We start from the raw sequence: 23,846 nt of genomic DNA, 5'->3' as shown, positions 1-23,846 counted from the left end.
TTTTCAATGCTCAGAACTAATGAGTCCTTCTAGCTTGCATGCATTTGGCTTGTGTATTAATATGGTACATTTGTTGCAACGATGAACAAATACCAGTGTAGTATTAACTAAAGGCTACATCTGACATTGGAGTTCACTATAGTGTGATTTATTCCATCTAGTCTGAATAAGATATAATCTGTATAACCGCCACTACAGTATCATAGAGAAGAGCTTGAAAGCCTTAATAGAGATGCATTTAATTGCTTTTCCATGTCATTTATAATCATCTCAGCCTCCTGCCTTCTAGGCTAGGAGAGATTGTTTAAAAATTCTGGTGGATACAGAGGCGTTCTGTTTTTCTTCATTCTCTGTGAATTTAATTACTTTTTTCATAAACTAATTTCTTTAAATGGATTTTACTTAGTACTTCAGATTCAGAAATAATTCTGCTTAATGAAATTGTTAGTCATGGAGGCATTCCTACTCATTGTAACTCAGATGGCCTATTTTGTAAACAAGAGGTATAGGGATTTACAGTTCTACAATGACTGTGGGTATTATATTAGCTCTTTATTTAAATCAGTATGGAAAGTTTCCAACAAGATAATTGGCAGCTACTTAAACACTTAAAGAAGGCAACGCAGGATCCACATTCATACTTGATGAAGTTTGACCATTCCTCCTTCCATTTAATACCTAACACATTATCATAATATGGAAGAGTATTTGTAACACATACTGTGGTCCCATGACCACAGTTTCCATTTTGGCATTAAGATTATTGTTAATTATTAACAGTATTGTATCTGCGTATATACATGCAATTCTATGCATGAAAGAATATTTATTGATAAAAGAGGCCAAGAATTTAAAAGAGAGCAAGGAGGGGTGTATAGGAACTTTGGAGGGAAGAAAGGGAAGGAAGAAGTATTGTAATTATATTATAATCTGAAGAAAATAAAAGAATTTAAAACATAAATATTTTCCTGTCAAAGTGAACACTCAAAATGGCATGCGTGATTATATTAAAATAGTTATAATTTTCTTTAACTTTAATATAAAACTTAATGGTTTATTAGCCTATCATTTTAAAAAGTAAATTTCTTCTATACAAAGCAAATATAATGTTAACCAACTTTTGCAATTCCCTTGATGCTGCTCTTTTCTCCTACAGCCTGTCAATTAATTCACATTTGCAGATGGAAGAGAAGTTGAAGCAAGCCTCCAATAAATGGCTACTTTTCTTTTGCTCAAACTTTAGTCTCATAGACAATGAGGCCATGTAGAACTGTTATGTTCATGCCCACTAAAGTAGTTATACTTCCGTGAGATACATTGAACAGACCTAATACAATTTTATCAGTTCTGTTACTCTGTGAAAATCTGATCTAAATTCTCATTGATGTACTACTTTTAAGCTCATAGTTTTAAAGCATTCTTCCTGTCTCCAAGAGGCACCCATAGCATTATGGTAATTAAATTTGCCCTTTTCAAAAGATTCTGAAAATCAATACTTTTTTTCTTTCATGTTTTTCTGGAACTTGTTTGGCCTTACATCATACTTATTAAGCTAGTGAGAAATAATAGAATTTTCACTCGAGTGAAAAATGATAGAGAAAGGCTTTGGAAGTAACAAGAATATCAAAATGTTCATCTCAACTACTAAAAAACAGTAATCGTATTTTTAAAAGTATGCTCATTCTATTTTGCCTAGTTCATTGATGCCAAGTTTAAGTTTTATTACAGGATAATTATTCTTCATTTAGCTTGGAAAATCTCACCTCTAAATAAATGAGATTAAATTAGCATAATTGAGATCTTGAGCAAAGACAAATAAGTATGTTTTACATACACCATTTAAAGGGTGAAAAGTAAACTGTTAATCTCATTTCACCAACAAATTCCCTCTAAGGAAAAGCATATCAACTAACTTCAGACAAACATATACTTAGTTAAGCTGGCTTATTCAAATGGGATAATGAAGTATGTTGTAAATCCTATAATATCTGAAATACTCAAATGCTTATAATTGCCAAAAGAATGCCTCATATATAATTTAACTGCATCTGGCTTTGCCCATGATCTCTTCCAGAAATGAAATTTAACAATGCCATCACCTACTGATGACTTCATGAGCTACTAAATCCCCACAACTTTGACAAATAACTCTTCTGGGCTGGGAATCCTTTTCTAGCCTCCTCTATCTGCCGCTGTGTCTTCTGCTTGTGCAGATTTGAAGATCACACTAGCCCTCATGCTCTGTCTGTGACAACGTGTCTATTTTCCTTCTCTAACAGTTTCTCTGGGGTGCGCATCATTCTCATAGTGACAGTGTTTAAATCTCTTGCTTCACCAGCATCCCAAACCTCTACCTCACATTTCTCAGTTGAAGCAGTTATACTTGATTATTGATTTTTCAGGCCCTTTACAATGTTTTTCCACCTTTTGAAAATACTTCTTCTGAATTACTGCCATGAACACATTACTGATTACAAATCCACTCTCAACTCAGCTTTTGGATTCTTCACCGAGATAAATAAATAAATTTAATTGTGCCACTGTCATTATAAACATCTCTGAGCCACACTTATTGTGAGCCACTTTAATTCAAATACAATCGGGGTTCCCTGCGTATCATTCCAATTCTAAATTCCTTCCGATGGAGCTATAAATTTCACTTCTGAATGTTGTGAGGACATTGAGTGTCTTACTTTCTCTCTGCGTGTTCTCTCTGAACTGATGTTTTCATCTCTGGAACCAGTTCACTCTCCCTCAGACACCAGAAATGATATCTGAACTGTCATTTCACTGCTGCATTTCATAACTACTCTCCGCAAAGCAAATTCTTTCTTCAGAGAGCCCCCAACAAAGATTCATTCTTCAGTAGCAGGGCTTCTCTTACTATCTTGCACATGCATAATTCCATTGCTCGGTGCGATGCTCAAGTTCTTCTGCAAAACAGGCTAAAATATCCTATTTAAAAAAAATGGTTCTAGAGATTACACCGTAGTCTACTGAGCTCTAACCACAGCTGCAAAATGATTGTAATGTAAATTAGGCTTTTGACATATGCTCAGTACTTAGCAATGCATACTCATCTATGCTTTTTAAAGTATTGTTTTCAATGTTTCTCTGGGCTTTGTGTGTGGGGGGTGACGCTTATGCAATATTGCAATTATGCATATCACAAGACAACTAGCAGGAGACTATTCTTTCTTTCCAGTGCATAAGTTCTAAAGCTTTATACTTTCTTTCCTTGGCAGTAGGAACCTTTTTCTGCAGAGCCATCTTCCTGCCCCTTTTTGAGCATTTTTTGAGGGAAAGTCATACTCTGTAGCCCAAGAGTGCCAAGAATTTACTATGTAGCTGAGGATCCTTAGAATTCACAATTCTCCTGCCTTGGCATCCTTAGTGTGCAGATTAAAGGTGTGAGCTACATGCCATGCTTTTCCCACTGTTTTTTTTTTTTTAATAATTTACTGTTTAGATGTAGTTTAACTTGCAATAAATACAGGTTTTGGGTGTTTTGTTTTGTCTCTGTTGTTCTTGAGTGACATGTGCAAGGAGATGTTTAGCTTTTTTAGAATCTGTGTCTATCTTGGTGTTATGCCTACTGATAGCCTGTTAATTCTTAGTGTAGATGGCAAATTTTTCTGCAAATGGTACCAACCCAAACCACACATTTTAAACTCAGTTTACTGTGAGAACAAAAGAAAAACAACCTTATTACCTTATGTTTTACTTTTTATTTTCATAGTATCACTCACAGTGAAAGTAAGCGATAAGCAGTTACTGTGTGATAAAGCAAAATATCTTACCTATTTCTTTTTCTTTTGGATTGTAGCTTCTTATTTTTATTAATTATAGTTTATTCACTTTGTATCCCCCCTGTAGCTCCTGCCCTCCTCCCCTTCCAATCCTATCTTCCCTCCCCCTTCTCCACCATGTCTCTCTCCAAGTCCATTGATAGGGGAGATCCTCCTCTCCTTCCTTCTGATCCTAGTCTATCAGGTCTCATCAGGGGTGGCTGCATTGTCTTCCTCTGTAGCCTGGTAAGGCTACTACCCCTTCAGGGAGAGATGATCAAAGAGCCAACCACTGAGTTGATGTCAAAGACAGTTTCTGTTCTCCTTACTAGGGAACCCACTGGGAGACTGAGCTGCCATGGGCTACATCTGTGCAGGGGTTCTAGGTTATCTCTTTATGGTTATTTACACTTCCTGAAAAACAGTAACAAAAAGGCATGCATTCTTTCTTCCATCCTAGATTTCTAGTTAAGTGGCAATAGTTTAGGGACTATGATGCTAAAATATACCCATTCATTTATACACCTATATAAAAATACACTGATTTCCATCCATCAGGTTTTTGGTACTATAATTTTTGTAATTAAAAGAACATAAAACTCCTGCAATCAAGGAATTCAGACAGGATGACAAACACAGAAATAATTACAGAGTAATGTGACTTACGCTAGCCAGGTAGATATAAGAAATGCAAAATCAAGATCAGGAGTCCTCTATAAGGTCCTGGAAAAAATATTGAGTGTGCTATTAAATGAACACAGGGAAAGTTTCATATTATATGCTTTTAGACTCAGCACATGTGGCTCAAAAACACTTCAAATAAATATGATCATTTTCACGTAAGTCTCCAAAAGAATCCAAATGAATTTCTTAGGGCATAGATGCAGCAGGTCAATGGGATGTGGGTGTGACTTATATTGAAATGGGAAGGAAGGAGTATGAAGGCGAGAGCCAGGCAAAGCGTACAAGCATTCTGTGAATGAGTGGGAGGTTCACATCCTGGCATCATGAGGGAACTATGCTTTCTGTAGCCAATTAGAAACTGGGTAATTTCACGCATGCTGCTCACAGTGGTGCCAGCAGGGGGCAGGACACCAGCACTCGGTGCCAAGCACTGTAGCTGCAGCCCTGCTTAGGGATCATCATGAGAGACAGACATGAGCACGGTGTTGATGAATTACGGGACACTGTGAAGGTAATAAACAACATCCCTGGAGCTGTTGATGTCTCCTGAGGCCTTTCAAATGTCGAGGCGCAAAGAGACAATATCTACACGGCAAGCAATTGTTTTATGACGACCAAGAACTATTTTCATAATTATCCCTTAGCTACATTCTACTTATTAGGGATATTTATCTAGAAATTAGATGAGGGTGTTAAAAATCAGTAACAGTTAGTGATTTTGAATGATAATTCATTCAGACACTGCACTAAACATTTGTTTCAGCTGCCCAATTATCCCATAATAGCTCACAGTGTAACTACAAGGCATGTACTTCAGTCTTACTAAAAATCAGAGGGTCAACATTTTTTGTATTTTTGTGTGGTTCTGGTCCGTGTTTATAAATTTACTTAGTACCTGGTTACTGTGATATGATAGGTTCTGTGATATGAACTGACCGTAAAAGCCTGCTTGATATATTGCACTGTGAGTACTCATAAGAACACACAAGATGAAGTTCTGTCTAAGTGTACCGTTTTGATGCTGTCCCCACGTGATATTACTTCAAAATAGCAACTCAGAACTTTCTGCCAGCAATGAGCTAAGGATTGATATTATCATTTGTTTTATTATTTATCTATTGTGCTTGTTTCATATAAAATCAGATAATATAAATTTAATTTGTTATCTATATTATTTCCCCTTGATTCTCCTCTGGCACAATGTTGAGTAAACAATCAAGTACAGATTATATTTTAAATCACTCTCAAAAAAAATAAAGTTAATTAAGCCAAACTTCATTACTAAGCCATGGTAATAATAAAATTAAAAATAATTTTATATATTTGAATAAATAAGTGATCATTCCATGTTGCATTTCAGTTATCATATAACTTGTAAAAATTATCCCAACTGCATGTACTAACACAATATGAAAATATGGATTTTTAGTTGCATAATTGGCTAAATTTATTAAGTACTATTAAATATTTTTAATTTCCTATCTTCATTTATAGCTACTTTTAATTAACATTAGCCATCTATTACACTGCAAATTACATTTCCTATATACTATAGCCATTAACAAACTACTTATCATTTTATGAAAGCAAACATTTAAATCAAGGTTCTTTTAGCTATAAAGTAAAATATGTGCGTGAGGCACTTTAAAAAATAAAATATGTTTATGATGTATTTTTTATAGTTCTAATTTCTATTTATTCAACATTTATACTGCTCTATTTTCTATTTATTCAATATGGAAAGTACGTTATTTTGGTAAAATACAGAATGGATAGATTTAAAGAAATTTTATCCAATTTAAAAATATCACGCAATTGTGTTTCATCTAAAATGATTCTATTGGCTAACATGGGGTCATGATCTTGCTGCTGGAGAGATGGCTAAGAGCACCCGAGTGTCTGACAAAAGATCTAGGTTCTGTTTCCAGTAGCCCTACAGAAGTCCCCAACCCCTTGTAACTCTAGTTCCAGAGACTATGAAGACGCGCCCTTTCCTCCATAGACTATGAAGACGCGCCCTTTGCTCCAGAGACTATGAAGACGCGCCCTTTCCTCCAGAGACTATGAAGACGCGCCCTTCCCTCCAGAGACTATGAAGACGCGCCCTTCGCTCCAGAGACTATGAAGACGCGCCCTTCGCTCCAGAGACTATGAAGACGCGCCCTTCGCTCCATAGACTATGAAGACGCGCCCTTCCCTCCAGAGACTATGAAGACGCGCCCTTTCCTCCAGAGACACAAGACATGCACATGGTGCACATAGAGACAGTCAGGCGAAAAAATCACACACAAAGAAGTTTTCCTCCAGTATAATAATTTAACTGTGGCAGATCAGTAGCTTTTCTAAGGTAGAAATAATTGCGGTTACTTATTAACCAAAAATTGTTTCCATAAATACTTTCGGGCGGAGAAACAACTTTTTAGAAAGCGCAGATGCTTAATTTTGTCTGTATTTTAAATAGACAAAATGAATGGTCATCAGAACAGTACATACTTATAGAATCCCTCAGCCAATGAAACAGGATATTTGCTCTTTTGTGTGCTCTGGGAAGGCAAACACCTGCATTTCATTGACTATCTCACTAAATCATTAGACTAAGTTCCTCTTTGAGAAAATAAACATTCGACAAAATAAAAATTTTATATTCTTATTAAAGGTGTTAATGGAAATCTTTCCTTTCAAGATCAACCAATTACAGATAAATAGCATCTATTCTCACACTTCATGAACTTTGCTCAGTCTTTAGACTTGTCCAGTGTGACCTAGTGGGGGCATTACCTGCCTTGAATTTAAGACCCTGAAGCAAGAGTGGCCTGGATCCATCCAAACTGTCACTTTCCGCTGTTGCTGGAGTAAATATTAAAGATTTTTATAGTAAGAATTTCTTACATGATGCAATCTGCATCAGCAGAAGACACCTCCAAATGACCTACTGGAGGAAATAGTGTGCCTTCACCTTCGGAACTAATATTCTCTGACGCTCTATGTAACATACCACACTGAAAATAATAGCAGAATATCAAATAACAAATAACATCTAAAAATATTGTAAGAAGAAATGAAGGCCAAGATGGACTGTAGGCAGAGCCTGGATTTTACTTTTGACATGTTATTATGTAAATTGTCTTTTCTGCTATAAAGATAAAGACAAACATAGATGTATTTGAGTGTAGTAACGTGTGTGTGTGTGCTTAAAGTTTTTTTTTTCTTTTTTTACAATTTATTCACTTTATATCCTGATTGTAGCCCCCTCCCTCATCACCTCCCGGTCCCACCCTCCCTCCCTCATCCCTTCATCACCCTCACCTAATCCATTGAAAGGCAGAGTCCTCCTCCTTACTATCTAACCCTGCCCTATCAAGTCTCATAAGGACTGCTTGGATCCTCTTCCTCTGTGGGCTGACAAGGTTGCCCCACCAGGGAGGAGTGATCAAAGAGAGGCAACAATTCCTCAGCTGAGGAATTTTTACGTAAGTACCTTGAGGCAGAAAGTAGGGTCAGGTGAGTTAAAACTGTGTAAGAACTGTGCTGGATACATTAAGCTCTCATAGTACACCCTGCTTCGACTTACTTAATAAATTTTTATTGACTTGAAATAATGTGTATTTAATAGTATAAATCTACCTACATTAGCATCATTTTCCAGTAAGCCAATTGTGGAAAAACTGATTCAGCATGCTGGACAATGTCAGCAGATCAGGAACAAGAAAAGAGCTGAATTTGAAACTGAGTTTAAATCTGCAAGCACAACAAACAGCAGCACTGGTAGCCTCTAAACTGTGCTTTTCACAGAGTCTCAGTCATTCCTAAAGCAATTGCTCAGACATTAATTCAAGAAGACACTCAACTATGGAGACATCAACAGCTGTGTGGGAAATCCTGGTGTAGTAGATATTTAATGAGACGTAAAAAGTACCGTGGATCTTCAGTCATTGAGCATAGTGACCAGAATATTTTAATCAACCGAATCATGGAATACATATTATCATAAGTGAAAGCAGCTGGACTTCTCAGTAACAGCCATCCTTTGTTCAGAAAGAACAGAAAAGTTTCCTGTGTGTCAGAGTTTTAATTGTCTAGGGCAAGAGTGGTGTATTTAATTTGTGGTGATTGTCATTTAACCCTAAGAAAGTAAATGCACATTGCCACATTTGGGAGTGAACTTGCATACTTACCTGAATCAAGCTATGTAGACAAATCTCAGGTATGTGGAAGAATTCATCCTGTTCTAAGCATTGCAATGTTGACCAATGGTAGTGGCTCTGACAAGAAAAACAAAGATGTGTGAGACTTTAGAGCATCTAGTCCACTGACAGGGAAATCCTCTTCCCCTACTGTCTGACTCTAGCCTATCAGGTCCCATTAGGACTGTCTGGATCCTCCTCTTCTTTGGGCTGGCTAGGTCACCCCACCAGGATGACGTGATCGAGGAACAGGCAACAGAGTTCATGTCAGAGACTGTCTCATCTCCCCTTATTAGGGAAACCACATGGAGAAGTAGTCTATGGGATACTTCTGAGCAGGAGCTCTAGGTCCTGTCTATGTAGGGATAGGGGAGAAAGAGAGATGGAGGGTGGGATAAGGAAGAGATTAGAGAGGGGTCTACAACTGGGATTCAAAGAATAAATTGTAAATATTAATAAAAAAAAGCATCTACTCAAAAAGAGAGTCAAATTGGGGCATGCCCTTCACAGGAATGGGAACTTTTAGAGATCTTGATACCTAAAGGATAATTATAGAACAGAGAAATATAACTGGGGTGGCCCACCAGAAACCAGGATTAGGGCAGAAAATGGAAGATGAATTAAAAAAGACCATGGTTATGAATGCAAACATCCAATATCCAAGCATTCAATTGAATAGTGTTGAGGTCTGCTATCATGGAAAGTGTTCAAGTTGAAAATTAATGTATCAGAGATGTCACAAAGAGCATTCAGTATCAAATGAAATCTTTCCTAGAAAGCCTTTATTTAAGCCAGTCTGATAAAAATTTCTCCTCATTTGTGAACAGCAGCTGGGTCCTATAATGTTTCTGAATGCCTCTTTGGGTATAGTGGTATCCTGAAATTTGGTTGCAGGTAAAAATCCAGAGCTTGTGAAAGTCGCAAATGGTATGTCACACTACAAGCCTATTAAATGGATAACATTTCTGGTAAAATGTGGCCAAGGAATCTCTATCATCAAAGGCAAAAGTGGTTGTGCTATAGTCAAACCACTGTTCAAAGCATGAGGTTCCCTTTACTGGGTGGTTAGGTATCAAAAATTGTGCTTTGAACTATGGAAAGACTGAGCACTGCCCCTTAGCTATACACACACACACATACACACACACACACACACACACACGTAAATATATATATTTACATATATATGTATATATGTATATGTATATGTAAATATATATATTTATAAACATATAAATATGTGTGTATTTTTAGTGAAAGGACAGACAGGTAGTCAGAACAATATCAACACTTGCCAATGAGATAGGCATGGTACGAAACACATCATATATATCACCCCATTACATCTGTAAATCAGCATTTGAGGTTAACCTCTACATATTACTTTTGTTACTTTGTCAGAGATGGAGAACTAAGGTACTTTGTTCTCTAAAATTACAGATTATTCCACTTTTGCCTGCAGGATTTGAGTCACATTGACACCAAGAAGAAGCCTCAATTTTCAATCCAGGTGCAAACCTTTAGAAAAGGGTTTTCAGACACAATATTCAACATTCATCTTAACTTTGTAGTTGCCAAGGAAACAGAATCCAAAGTCCACTTTGCACATCAGACCTGATGTTAAATGCTGTGCATAGAGCATTGCTCATTTTGAGCTCTATCAAGATTGCCTTTTAACTACTGTCTAAACATACTCCCCCCCACCCCGTGCCATGTTTTCAACCTTGTTTCTTTTGTTGTTTGAGAATGTACTTTCTGTTTCCTCTGATGTATACCACAATTACCTGATGCAATGAGTTCATAACACTTAACTTATTTCATCTGTCTTTCTCTTAATTCCTACCCAAGTATTGACACTGCTGCCTACCTGCTCTCTCAGCTGTGAGTCTTGCATTTTAGTTATCCTTCACTATTTACTTTGATACTTCTGACTTTTTTCTAGCAAACTTACCTGATATCATCCCTTTAATTAGTCAGATTTGTGTTGTAGTGACTATATATATATATATATATATATATATATATATATATATATATGAAAACAACTTTTATAATGACAGGCAGATTTTGTCAAAACTTTCCCCTAATTATTTATTCATCAATTTACTTCTCTTTGTCACCAGCATGGTCTTAGATGAATATTCACAAGGGGACTTGTTTTTAAGTCATGTTACTTTGAAATCCGAAGAGAAACTCAAAGGCAAGCTCACACATTTTCATCTGTATGGTATTGTCATAACAGCCTGGTCTTAACTATTTTAATGAACTTTTGCAAAACTGTACAACTCTCATGATACTTTCAATGACAGTCTGTCTAACTAACTGCAAGATCAGTTCTTTAGACATTCAGATTTAACTGTGTTTACCTACCCAGAGCTTTCAAAGCACAACACAACCTTGACTCTGCATATTGATGAAGGGACAATAATGACAGACACCACAGCTGGAGCCAATACACAGAACCAACTCAGCAGAGCTTTTGCTATTTATGCAAATTTGATAAATGCAGCTACAAATGTAATTCCCTTTCTTATTTTGATGTTTGGGGCTGTTTACCGCCATCCGACTTTTAGTTCCTGCTAAACACGTATTTCAAATCTCCATGAGGGAGATAAGCTTTATGAAACAACTTGTAACAACTTTTCAGAAAATTGCACACTTGAAGATCCAATTTTGTTCTTTCACGCTTGCCCTGAAACAGTCCCCTTTTTGATCACCAGGCAATTTCCCAAACTCTTTGAGATTTCTCTTCCTAAACAATTTTTTTGAGAGAGGCTTTTGGCAATAATTTAACACTTCAGTATGCCCTGTTGAGTTGGGTGAATTAGAAAAACTTGAAATTAGAATCCAATGAAAATGAGGAAGAAATTAAACCCTTACCTGAGACCCAGAGCCTTCCTGGGGAGAGCTTCCCTCTACCGTATTCAAAAAGATAAGCTCACAAAGAGAAGACATGTTGCTTTCGATATGTTCTGTGTGTTCAGATGAGAGCATGGAGATGACTGGACTGCAGTGCTTTCCTCAAGTGATTCTACTTATTTTCAAAAGGAAAGTTTTAAATCTAGCAAAGGTTACAATATTGTTGTTAAGCCTGCTCAGTCTGATAAGACACATTTCCGGGAACATGTCCCCTACAACGCAGTTGCGTTCTGACTTGGCATGTCTGTGCTGCACGTGCTTTAAGATGACTGCCTTTCTGTGCCTCGATTCATGTTGATAACTTAGTTATACTAGCGGTCACCCTCCACAGTGTTTCCATTGCATAGAATACTCGGTTCTCAGCATATGTGTTAAACCTGTTTGGGTGTCAAGCAGCCTTTTTCGTAAGGGTCACATATCATATACCCTGCATATCAGATATTTAAACTATGACTCATGCGAAACTACAGTTATGAAGTACCGCACGAAACAATTTTACCATCGGACGTCAGGACAACATGAGGAACTGTATTCACATATAGCAGCATTAGGAAGGTAAAGAACCACTGCCCCAAAGGAAAGCTTGTAAAGTAGGTGCCTTTCCTGCGGGGATAATATCCTTAAACACAAACCATACTAGAAAGATGAATATTTTGAATGTCAAAAATTAGATTTTCAAACTTTTAAAATGAAAAAAATCTTTGTATTGCCCACTTTTCATAAATTAATGATCATTTTATCTTTATCACAAATATATATATACATACATATATATTTAACATAGAAACATACCAATATTTTTTTTCTTTCTTCATGATGGCCTAAAGATAGAACTTAAAGTTTTCCTTGGAATGCCTATGAAAAAAATTTACTGACAGCTTAGTATGTTGCAGGCCCTGTGGTGAGTGCTTTATACGCAAAGTTTATTTTACCCTCACAAACACTAAAGGCTTTGGAGGCTCCTGATATCTCAAGCTACACATGAGGCGATTTGAGAGGTTTAACAGTGGGGAGATTTGAACTTAGCACTCTGTTATGGAAGGTACTTAATTCAGCTTACTATCCTCATCTCCTAGATGAAGGACCTAAGACCCAGAGCAAAACAGTGACAACCGCTGTCTCCCTGTTACGCCACTTTGCCTTTCCTTTCCTCCTAGCATAATCCTGGGTTTATATTTTCCTCACTTCTTTGATTTTGTGAACAAAGTCATACTTTAAAAAAACAAAAGTCCAGAATATATTCCTCCCTCACACACCCATTTTCTTCTTCTCTGAAGTAGCAACAGCAGCTGCCAGCGGAAGATCCCCTGGTCTTGTAAAGCATCAGTCAGCTTCACAAATGAAGGCAAAGATGAGAAGACAGAAATTCCTTCTCTAAAGAACCTCACTAATATTTTCCATCTAAATTCACTCTTTCATTACTTAATGGCTTTAAAACAATACTGAAACTCAAGACAGGAAAGACAGTGAGTGGCCTTCTAGAAACAAAGTATTACCTCTGACTGTTTGTCAAGGCACAGCTTTCCAAGAGCAGATTGTGGCCACTGATTGGTTGCTAAGGATGGTTTCCAGGAGCAAAGTGTGGCCTCTGGCTGCCAAGGGCCAATGTGAATGAAACCTTGATGATTAAGCACTCATATTTCTATTTTCCATATATTATTCTACTTTTTCTGGAATATTTTAGCATGCATGTTTAAGATATAGATTATGTTGTGATACACATACAGATAATAATCCATGACTTACAGTCTCTCCCATATTCACTATGGTAGAGGAAATGTGACAGGCCAAAAGCAAGAGTCAAAGTAGACGGTTCTAACTTCTACTTCCATCTCTTGAAGCTTGAGGCTTATCCACAGAAAATGGAACAAGAGTTGGGATTAGTACTTTTTGATTGGAACACAATTGCTTGTATTTTACATTTTTAAACTGAAAGAAGAAAAATAGCACTTGTAACTAATGTTTGATTCTTTAACTATTTTAAACACAAACACACATCATTGCTATCATCCATTCAAAAACACATGTATAGTGATATACTTAAATATTTTCAATTGGTTTGCTTTGATAATAATAAACTCTACTGTCAACTGGCTCTAAAATTATCTCCTTTTAAATCAAAATGAAAATGTATTGATATATTTTCACAGCTAATAATATTATATTGAGAATAAACCATATGCATGAGTCCTATACATTGAGAATTCTCCAAGAATTAAAACAAAAGTGACCGCATCTTTGCCCTCATGGAACTTGATTTTTCAGGGGAGAAAACAGACAACAATAAATAAACGGAATAGATACATAGCACTTTACTAGCCCTACAGAGAATGGGAAAATATCAAAAGGTTGAAGAAAGCAAGTGGATGGAAGAACAAGATATTACAGCCATAAAACCCTGACCTTTGAGCCAAAACCAAAAAGTGAGTGGGGCGATAATGGAAAAAATGCATCCCAGCAGAGAAAAAGAAGGGAGGAGACTGTGAAGTAGAGGATGACCTTATGTCCCTGGAGACCAGCAAGGGAGCCTTCCAAAGGCAGGCTAACAGATGTAAGGGGTTATATTATACATCACTTTTCAGTTTAAATATTTACTGTGAGTCCAGTGGAGATTCATTGAGTTTTTAGAAGAATAATGCTGTTCAACTTATATTTTCATAGAATTATATTGATTGGGAAGTTATAAATGCAGTAAGTAGTTTTGGTTCAATGAGAGACAATGTGATTGTAGTGGAAACGACAGCAGTAGGAACTGTATAAGAGGTTAAATTCTAGTTATGTTTAGAAGGTAACTAATATGCCAATAAAACTTTTAAGAAAAATAGGGGGGAAAAGTCACAGTTGAAAAGTGAAAAGAAATTTAATTAATGTTTTATTTGGCAACTTCATGCATTTATCTATTACATTCTAGTCACTCTTATCCCCTCACCCTCTCTTTTCAACATTCCATATTCAACATCCACCTCCCCCTCTCCCCACCAAGTCCTCTTCCCTTTTTCACATGAGACCTGATGGGTTTAACCAGGGACCTGAACTGGGGCAGGAATGGGAAACCGTCTACCACAGCATACATTCATTCTCAATTAAACACCTATGAAAGAGGATTTCGCAGCATTGCCAACTAACTGAAAAGGGAAAGGTTGCAGAAATGGCTGCATAAGTAGAGCATTGTTGTTCATTTGGGCAAGTTTTGTTTTGTTCCTATAGTTTTGTTTGCTCAGCATTGGGGAGTCAGATCAGGGGCTCATTTATAACATGCTCAATTAAAGATGCCTATTAAACATCGAAAGTGGAGGTGTCAAGTAGATAATTGGAAATTCAAGTCTGAATTGATAGGAGAGGTCTTTGAGGAAGAAATGAATTTGGGAGTCATTAGCATATAGATGAGGAAGAATCAGCAAAGGCAATATAAAGAGAGGTCAGGAAGTTGGAGGAAAACTAGGTGAGTGTTGTATTCTGGAAGCCAAGTGAAGAAATCACTCCAAGGAGAAAAAAGTAATATTGATGAAGGTCAAGGAAGTTGAAGTACAAGAATTGCCTGCTACATTGCAATGTGGGATCATAGATTTGAGATGAGTAGTATGGGTACAAGAGAAAAATGTCAACAATGTATCTGATTAGGGAGACCGAAATTGAAGATGATGAATAAAAATAATTATCTCAAGAAGATACACTTAAAAAGATAAAATAGAAAGGGAGTACTGGAGAAAAACTAGGCTCAATAGTGATAAAGTGATCGGGACGTAGCTCAGTGGTAGAACACTTGTCTAGCTTGCACAGGCCCTCAGTTTGATTCCTCTACTCTGAAGAAAAGATTTGTACATAAATTAAGAGATGTAAAATAGTCCGTGTTTGCCTCTAGGAATGAAACGTTAAGGTAGGAAAAAACTGATATTGCAAAAAGGAGGATAGAATCAAAATAGTTGTCTTTGAACAAGATGAAAGGAATAAGAGCTTTGGTAGTTACCAAAGCAGTGGACCAAAAACAGAGCATCAACATTGTCCAGGAGTTTGTAAGAGATACAACTTATTTTGCTCTTGCTTAAGCTAAGTCAGACTCTGCTGTTAAGACCTAGGAATCTGAAACTCAGCAAGTTGCTGAGAAATTATGACAATATTCAGAAAGGAATTGAAGGACTTCATGAATAAGGGGGGGCAGTCTAATGTAAGAGCACAAAAATGTATCTTTGACAGCAGAGGAAAAGGTAGATAGAGTATGTGGAGAAAGATGAGGCAGGTGGGCATCTAGGACATGAAAGTATATAGAATTCTTTCTTAATTGCTACAAGTTCTCAGCTTTGGAAGAATCATGTCATTTAGTCCCTCTCTTCTCCTTGCTGCTCTGATATTAACACTACATCAGCAGGGGAACAAGATGGCACTCAGGAAAGTTGTATTGTTATCTTTACCAGCAGTGACTGAAATGCGTGACAGCGTGTCCTAAAGCTCAACTCAGATATTCTGCAAAGTTGTACAGTTTTAATTTCTTGAAAAGCATTGTCCATTTAGCTGTTCTTTCAGCCAATCCCAGTGTTGTCATTTCATACCAGTGTAGGGCTACCATGTATTGAGTTCCTGGTGTGGTACAAATACTGCCAAACAGATTTTTTTTTTTAATTTCAGTCTCTTGAATAACCGTTCCACATAGCCATTCTCCATTTTGCAGATGAAATAGGTAGATTCAGAGACACTGTTAATGTCACCACTCTAACAAGGAGCAATTCAAAGAAAGACCCTCTAAATGCCTCTTTGATCTGCAATAAAAGAAGGGCTGCTTCCTGTCCTGCTACCCATAGCTCTCTCTATCTTAATTCTTCTATTTGATGCTACTTCTTCAGGTATTCTAGTTTAACTTGCTTATTCCTTGAAGATGCCTCACAGTTTATCTAGAGTTCATTCTAGCATTGTTCTTTTTTTTTTCTTTACACCAGTTAACATGCACTTTTAGCATCTGCCTAGGCTGTATTGCCCAGAAACACACAGAGACGCAGAGAAACACATTCACAGTAGCACACAATGGCTCCCAAGCTAGGAGGTATATTTTGTGATTTAAAGCAATGCTAAACTTTTACAGTACAAATCAAAGGAAAAACTTCCAGTGATAATGCATGCCAGAGTTATATGATATTGGCTATAAATCTTTTCCATTAATATATAATTACTTATTAATTATTTATTACATAGTTCTCTCATTAAACTCTGAAAATAACAAGGCAGGCTAACATATAAAACTAAACATTTCAGTCAATAAGGTTCAGCATCGCATGTGACGTAATTCATGGGTCTAGATTTTATAGTTATTGATTCACTATGATATTATAAAAAGAAAATAAATTTGTACTCAGATTGCATCTTCTGAGAAACTGTTGGGTTGGAAATTATACTTACCAGTTATATGAAATAGAGGCTATTTTGTTTGTTAAGTTTTAATGAACTGCATAGGTAATAAATTGGGTGATTATCTTTAAGTAAAGTCTAAATAAAAGCTCCATGTGGTTTTGAGACACCAACTCATTAACAATATTTTAAAGCTATGCAGTCTTCTCACAACATACAGGTTTCGTGGCCTTGATAACTCTTTTCCTGAACTTCAAATGTGGACACATCATCCGTGTACCACAGGTGACTCATGCTGCCTGTGGGACAAGGAATTCAGTCTCTTATACCTAAAGCTGTGACAGTCTCTGCCTCTCATCCTGGCGAATCACGCCGATACCCACTTTCAAACCCACCACTGCTGGGGGTCATTTTTCCTTCACCTCTCACATCTATTGCATAACTAAAGAAAATCTTAACGGACTCAGTCCACATCCATTCCACTGGCAGTTTCTTCTTCCAGAATCTCACCATCACTTACCTAAGTGATTTTTTTTTCCTGTCTCCTGTTCTGCAACCCCTGCGTGTCTATCCCGAATCCTAAAAATGTCAGTGATACCTTACCACATGAAACTAACAGCATCATACCGCTGCATCAAACTGTAACATTTAATACCAGATAAAGTTTAGACATATTTGGGTGGTCCTGAAGCCTTGACTCTGGTCACAGTTGGTGTTTCCAGATGCAGTTCTGGCTATTTATTCCATTACCACTCACTCTGTGCTGTGAAAATTCTAAAACCAGGGGGTTCTTCTCTTGAACACTGGCTGCTAACTTCTGCACTGAAAAAAAAAAAAAAAAAAAAAAAAAAAAAAAAAAAAGCCCAGCCTCTATATGGAAACTAGAACTCAACTTTTAAAATGGAAATAACTTTAATAGGTTATGAGAGTACTGAAAACTATTTAAGTCTTTGCAAATTGAAGTTATTTTTATTTCTTACAACTAATAATCATTATAATTTGAGCTTTTCTATTTCAATGTGGCACTTAAACCTCTTGTAATAACAACACATTTCAGCTATTATGCTGTTCATAAACATGGTTGAATCATACACTTGGACTATTGTTCCTTTCCAGTATGCTGGTTCACTTATTTGCATCTCTGAGGAATTAAAAGCAGCATTCTATTTATGCTCCTTTTCCTGTTTTCCTTTTCTTTGTAATTTGCAAATAAGAGTCCTATTCTTCTCTGACATTCAATCCTATATTCTTGTAAAGATGCTATTATTTTGTTGAGTGATAGTTCATTAACAAGTACAATTACCATCTGCCACATTGCTTCATAAATTATCTCATAACTGCATGTATATTAATTTTCAATTGTGGATATTAGGCTTTGCTAAAGACACACTCTGCTTTCCTTTACAAAAACTGGTTGGGTTCCAGGTATATTTTCAAAACATTTGAATTTCTAGAGTTACTCCGTATTCTTGCATTATGTCTAATGATCATTGATTTCTCATATGACATGTTTGTTTGCTTGTTTTAAACAAAAAGAAATTGTATCTGGTTTTCTGGGTGTGACTTTTAAAACATAAATACCAAAGAAAATAATTTGTATGTATTTTAAAGGGAAATGAATGTAGCCTAGATTCCAGTCTAGTAGATACAAGGAACACTTGAAGGTTCTTTGCATCCAACTTTCTTCAAAGTTCTTTAAGGATAAAGCGTGCACGCTGTAAATCATCATCTCATTCAACTTGACTAAGTACTTTTATTTGTCCTGTTAACACCATTAAAGGTGTCTACACACACACACACACACACACACACACACACACACAGGACTGAAAAAAATCTTAGATACAAACCAAAGAATTATCCCAGGGAATGATGTTTTTCTTTCCTGACCCAGTTTTTCCATTTAATCTTAAATCATCCATATTTCTCTTGATACATTTTACTACATGTTTTCTTTTAAAATGCACATATCAATAAAAACAAAACAACAACAAAACAGTGGCCTCTGATTTGTTCCATCTGGAACCTGAGATTTAGATGTAGCCTGTTTGTCATATCTGCAGAAAAAAAAAATAATAAAGTTTTACAGATCTGAGTTTTAGAGCTGGAAGAGGCCTCAGTCTGGAACCCACTCCACACTCCACGTGTTTTATAGGAAAACACTAAAACCAAGGAAGATTATGGAGCTGGCACGAAGGGAACAAGAATCAGATCCCCACAGTCCCTGCACCCACACATTCCCACAAGTCACAGTTTCAGTACCGTTCAATGATTCCTCACCAAGTGAAAATAGGGTTAACCAGGTCTGATGAAGGACTGAGAACCTCCAACGGGGAATGGAGAACATTTGCTCTCAGAGGCAAAACTCTGAACAAGGAATTTCTGCAAGAGAAGTTTCTCAAGGCCAGCTCTACTGTCTATTCCAGTATGAGGTGCCTAGAGGCGACATTCACACAGGCGGTAGCTGTTAATGTCTGGCCGTGGTTTTAAAGTGATGACATTAATTTTAGGTTACTGTTTGAACAAGTGATCTCCTGTTCACACTGCATGAGCATCTTGGAAATCATTCGCAGATTGTTTTTGTGCTCTTCTGAAGGCACTCCGGTCTTGCCCAGAGAAATCTGTTCAAATTAAGATTGGCATTTGGAATGTGCTCTTTGGCAGATCCCCATTTAGAAGCTTTCGACTTTGCTAGGAACGATAAAGAAAAACTGATTATACGCAAAACCCAAAGGAGACAGACCCCTGTTCATGGTAATAGTGCAGTGAGGCTGGAAAAGCTCCTCACCCATTTACTGCCTCCAATCTCTGCTCTGTGCGTTACCAACCAAGCCCTGGCAAGAGTATTTTGTCTAGAAAAGTGTACTAGAAGAGAGGGAAAGGAGCGCAAGGCACTTGCCAGGAAGGTGGGGGAAGGAGGTTTCCCAGATCTGCCTGGTGATTAGAGCTGGGCTGTTGATCTCTTTTCATGATGTAGATGTGGCTTGCTGCAGTCACCACGCCTCCCGCTGCCGGCTGGGCTCAGGGATCCTAATCAGTCACTATGAAAACTCATTAGCTCTACAGCAATGAGCGCTCCACTGCTGAAGCTTGGCGCTGTGCTCAGTACCATGGCAATGATCTCAAACTGGATGTCCCAAACTCTCCCATCCCTGGTAGGACTGAACACCACAGGGCTGTCGGCGCCAGACACCTTAGTAAGTCATTCTGATGGATTTGGCTGTCTTGTATTGAAACCGTGGGCATTGTTAAGTTTTAAGGGCCGAGAGTCAGCTGCACTCTCTATTGGTGAACTTCAAAGGTGGAATGTCTGTGTGATAACTTTACTCATGGATATTTATGAACACTTTAAAGTTACACACACAAAAAAAAAAGTGGGAGAGGGGAATTAGCTTTGAAAAGGAAGGCTGGTCTCATTAAATTTCTAAGAATGATACGTTCTAACTAAATTAACTTGAAATCTGAAAGGATTCTTTACTATGCATTGTTTCTATTATATTTCTTGTAATGTCTGAAACCTTTGTAATTTCTTACAGAATAGACTATAGAGAATGTTCTTCCTAATCTGTTTTTACCACAGCAGGCTCTTCTTTTGGAATGCATTGCCTATGGCTGTGTGTAATTAATTCAGTCAGAGAAGCCAACATCTTTTAAGCATAAATGAATCATAAAACAACCTCAGCAATTTAAAGCATGCCAAAAAGACATTTAAAACAACTAAGGAGTGTGAACCACAGAAAACATACCTGATAAAAAAAAAAAACCTCATACTATGTTACTTAATATTTACACAGGCTTTTTCCTGGCATAAATCAGTCTTGTATAGTCTTCACCCATGTAAAGTTAATCCTGACTGCATTTTAGTAAAGTCTTCTCTGGTGTTTTGAAATTAGGTGTGTTTATCCACACTCAAAGGTTTTAAGAAAAGTATAGATTTCTAATTTTTCAAATGAAAATGTAAAATGTCAAATAAAAGGCATATTCTAAAAAAATATCTTGCTATCAATAAAACATTCAAAAATTAATACTTTAAGTTTTTTTTTCTTATATGTCATTCTAGTGGACCATGCAAAAAAAAAAAAAAAAAAAAAAAGAAGCCCTCCATTTTATTGATTGTTTACTGTTTCTAATAATAACTTATCAATCAATGAACAATTAACCATGTAGTTTGGCTGAATGAATTATATAATTTGCCAGTTTCTCACAGTGTGTAGGTTCCAACGAGTACATGGTAGTCAGATTTGACCTGCATTCCCCATACTACTTTCCTTGAGTCCTTCATAGTACCTTAGTGACTTGTCTGTGGATTCTCTTTAAAACCTACCTGGCAAGACCTGCCTGGCAGCAGAATTTTCAAGAAGAACTTCAGTCATACAGAAAGCATGATATCAGCTCATTAATGCACATTTATACAACAAAGAATTCTGAGTTATATATTACTTGCTGAGCCAAATGTTTCCAAGGTCCAAGTACTTAATTTTTTTTTTTCACTTTCAATAAATGTATATTTTTTTAAAGGAAAAGATTACAGGAGAGGGGAAACCAGAGTAAGACTTAACAGTCCCTAAACTCAGCCCTGGCCTAGAAACCAATTTTCCAACAGCTCTGTATGAAGTAGTTTGCCTTCCCAGAAAAAGGTCTATCGAGACAGCTAGGTACTTTTTTAATCGCACAACCCCTGCATTCAGTGGCCTCCACCCTTTGGTGAATACAGATTCCCCAAGGGCCAGATAAAAATATGGAACGCTTCACGAATTTGCGTGTCATCCTTGCGCAGGGGCCATGCTAATCTTCTCTGTATCGTTCCAATTTTAGTATATGTGCTGCCAAAGCAAGCACCCAAGTACTTAATTTTAAAAATAGTTGTAGAATTAACACTTTTAGAAAGATGGTGTTTAACTAATAATGAGTTATTTATCAAATGTGTTATGTTAACTGTAGGATGTATACTCTTTTGTATATACAGGCATCAAATTGTCTGTTTTCAACTGTTATGAAGGGAAAAGCATCAAATTTCCAAGGGTCATTCATGCCTCTTTCCGGATTTTAGCTATGTTTTTAAGTTCAAAGTAAAAGATGTCTGGTTGATAATTTATCAATTAAAATATGCAGCATTGCTATAGATATCCATCTATCCCAACACATAAAATTTTTACTGTAGCTGGTCTTCCTTCGCAAACAAACACAAACTTAGAGAACCTTAGGGAATTCTGAAGGTCTCATTATGGTCCATGATCACACATCAGTAAATGGCATTCTGGTATTTTTCTGAAATAAAAAAACATTAAGTAACAAAACCTTTATTTTTTTCTTATTTAATTCTTCAAAGAGAACTAGTGTCTATTACATAATTATGCAAGATAATTGCTCATATCTTAAAATCTCTATGGTGAAGAAGGAGTTAATCAGTACATCTTTAGAGGAATGTAAAATATTGATGCTGGAAGGTTATATCAGACCTTAGAGATTGTGGGGTCTAGCTATGTTCACACTACCATTGGCAATATCATTTAATGTTTTACTTGTTTATTTATGTTGCAAATTAAGTTGATAACTGGATAATGTTTTTAAAAATAAAGTTGGAGAGGAGATGCAATATATGAAACAAGTTACAGGTCAAATAACTGGCAGGAGGAAACATTTGCTGGGCACCAACCATCTGCTTGCTTCCCACACAATCAAACCTTTGCCCCAGTCAATACACTCCACAGAAGCCTAGAGCCCTGAATTTAATTTGGGTTCTGAGTGAGATAATCAAACATCCTCACTCTACAAGTGGGACAGTTGACCCAAATATATACCAATTGAATTGTTTTACTATTGTTAACATTTATTACAATGTATTCAATTTGTATCCCAGCTGTGGCCCCCTCCCTTCTCTGCTCCCAATCCCACCCTCCCTCTTTCTTCTCCTACTATGTCCCTCCTCTAGTCCACTGATAGGGGAGGTCCTCTTCCCCTTCTATTTGACCCTAACTTATCAGGACTCATCAGGACTGGTTGCTTTGTCTTCCTCGGTGGACTGGCAAGACTGCATCCCCCAGGGGAAGGTGATCAGAGAGCCTGCCACAGAGCTCATGCTAGAGACAGTCCCTGCTCCCTTACTAAGGACCCCACATGGAGATTGAGTCTATGAGATACCTCTGAGTCAGGATTTTAGGTCCATGCATTGTCCTTGGTTTGGTTATCATTCTCTTCAGGGGCCCCAGGGCTCAGGTTTAATGACTCTGTTGGTCTCTTTTTGGAGCTCCTGTCTCCTCCAGGTCTTTCTATCTCCCCCTTCTTTCATAAGATTCCCTGTACTCTGCCCTAAGTTTGGCTATGAGTCTCAGCCTCTGCTTCAATACCTTGATCAGAAGATTATTTCAGAGGTCATATAAGGTAGGCTCCTGTCCTGTTCCCTGCCTTCTCCTGCCTCCGATGTCTATTGCATTTGCCTTTCTGAATGAGGATTGTGCATATTCCCTAGGGTCTTCCTTGTTGTTAGCTTCTTTAGGACTATAGATTTTAGTATGTTTGTCCTATATTATGTGGCTAATATCCACTTACGAGTGAGTATATAGTATGTGTGTCTTTCTGCTTCTGGGTTACCTCACTCAAGATGATCTTTTCTAGTTTCCACCATTTGTCTGAAATTTTCATGATTTCCTTGTTTTTAATAGCTGAGTAGTATTCCATTGTATAAATGTACCACACTTTCTGCATCCATTCCACCGTCAAGGGAAATCTAGGTTATTTCCAGCTTCTGGCTATTACAAATAGAGCTGCTACGAACATGGTTGAGCAAATGTTCTTGTTGTATAGTTGAGCATCTTTTGGATATATATGCCTAGGAGTGGTATAGCTGGATCTTGAGGTAGCACTATTCCTAATTTTCTGAGACTGTTCCAGATTGATTTCCAAAGTGGTTGAGGGATAATATCCAAAATATATA

At 37.1% G+C, this 23,846-nt stretch overlaps 1 protein-coding gene and 1 non-coding gene across 4 annotated transcripts in view; one reads left to right on the top strand and one right to left on the bottom strand.

The window, feature by feature from the left end:
* Olfm3 (olfactomedin 3) overlaps positions 1–23,846 on the top strand; it is a 228,194-nt gene that overhangs the window by 154,464 nt on the left and 49,884 nt on the right. The window contains exon 1 of one of the 3 annotated variants that reach the window (XM_060392846.1): positions 19,981–20,109. The exons of the other annotated variants lie outside the window; for them this stretch is intronic. Coding sequence (XP_060248829.1) covers positions 19,981–20,109 — 129 coding nt within the window. Of the gene's footprint in view, positions 1–19,980; positions 20,110–23,846 lie in introns of those variants that run through there. 3 annotated transcript variants of the gene reach the window in all.
* LOC132646107 (U6 spliceosomal RNA) lies at positions 21,645–21,751 on the bottom strand. The gene has a single exon (XR_009584238.1). It is a non-coding gene; the product is annotated as a U6 spliceosomal RNA (small nuclear RNA).

Source organism: Meriones unguiculatus, chromosome 10, assembly GCF_030254825.1.
Source record: "Meriones unguiculatus strain TT.TT164.6M chromosome 10, Bangor_MerUng_6.1, whole genome shotgun sequence".
NCBI classification, from domain to species: Eukaryota; Metazoa; Chordata; class Mammalia; order Rodentia; family Muridae; genus Meriones; species Meriones unguiculatus.
The sequence above is the reverse complement of the archived record's forward strand: the minus strand, read 5'-3'. Positions and strand labels throughout refer to the sequence as shown.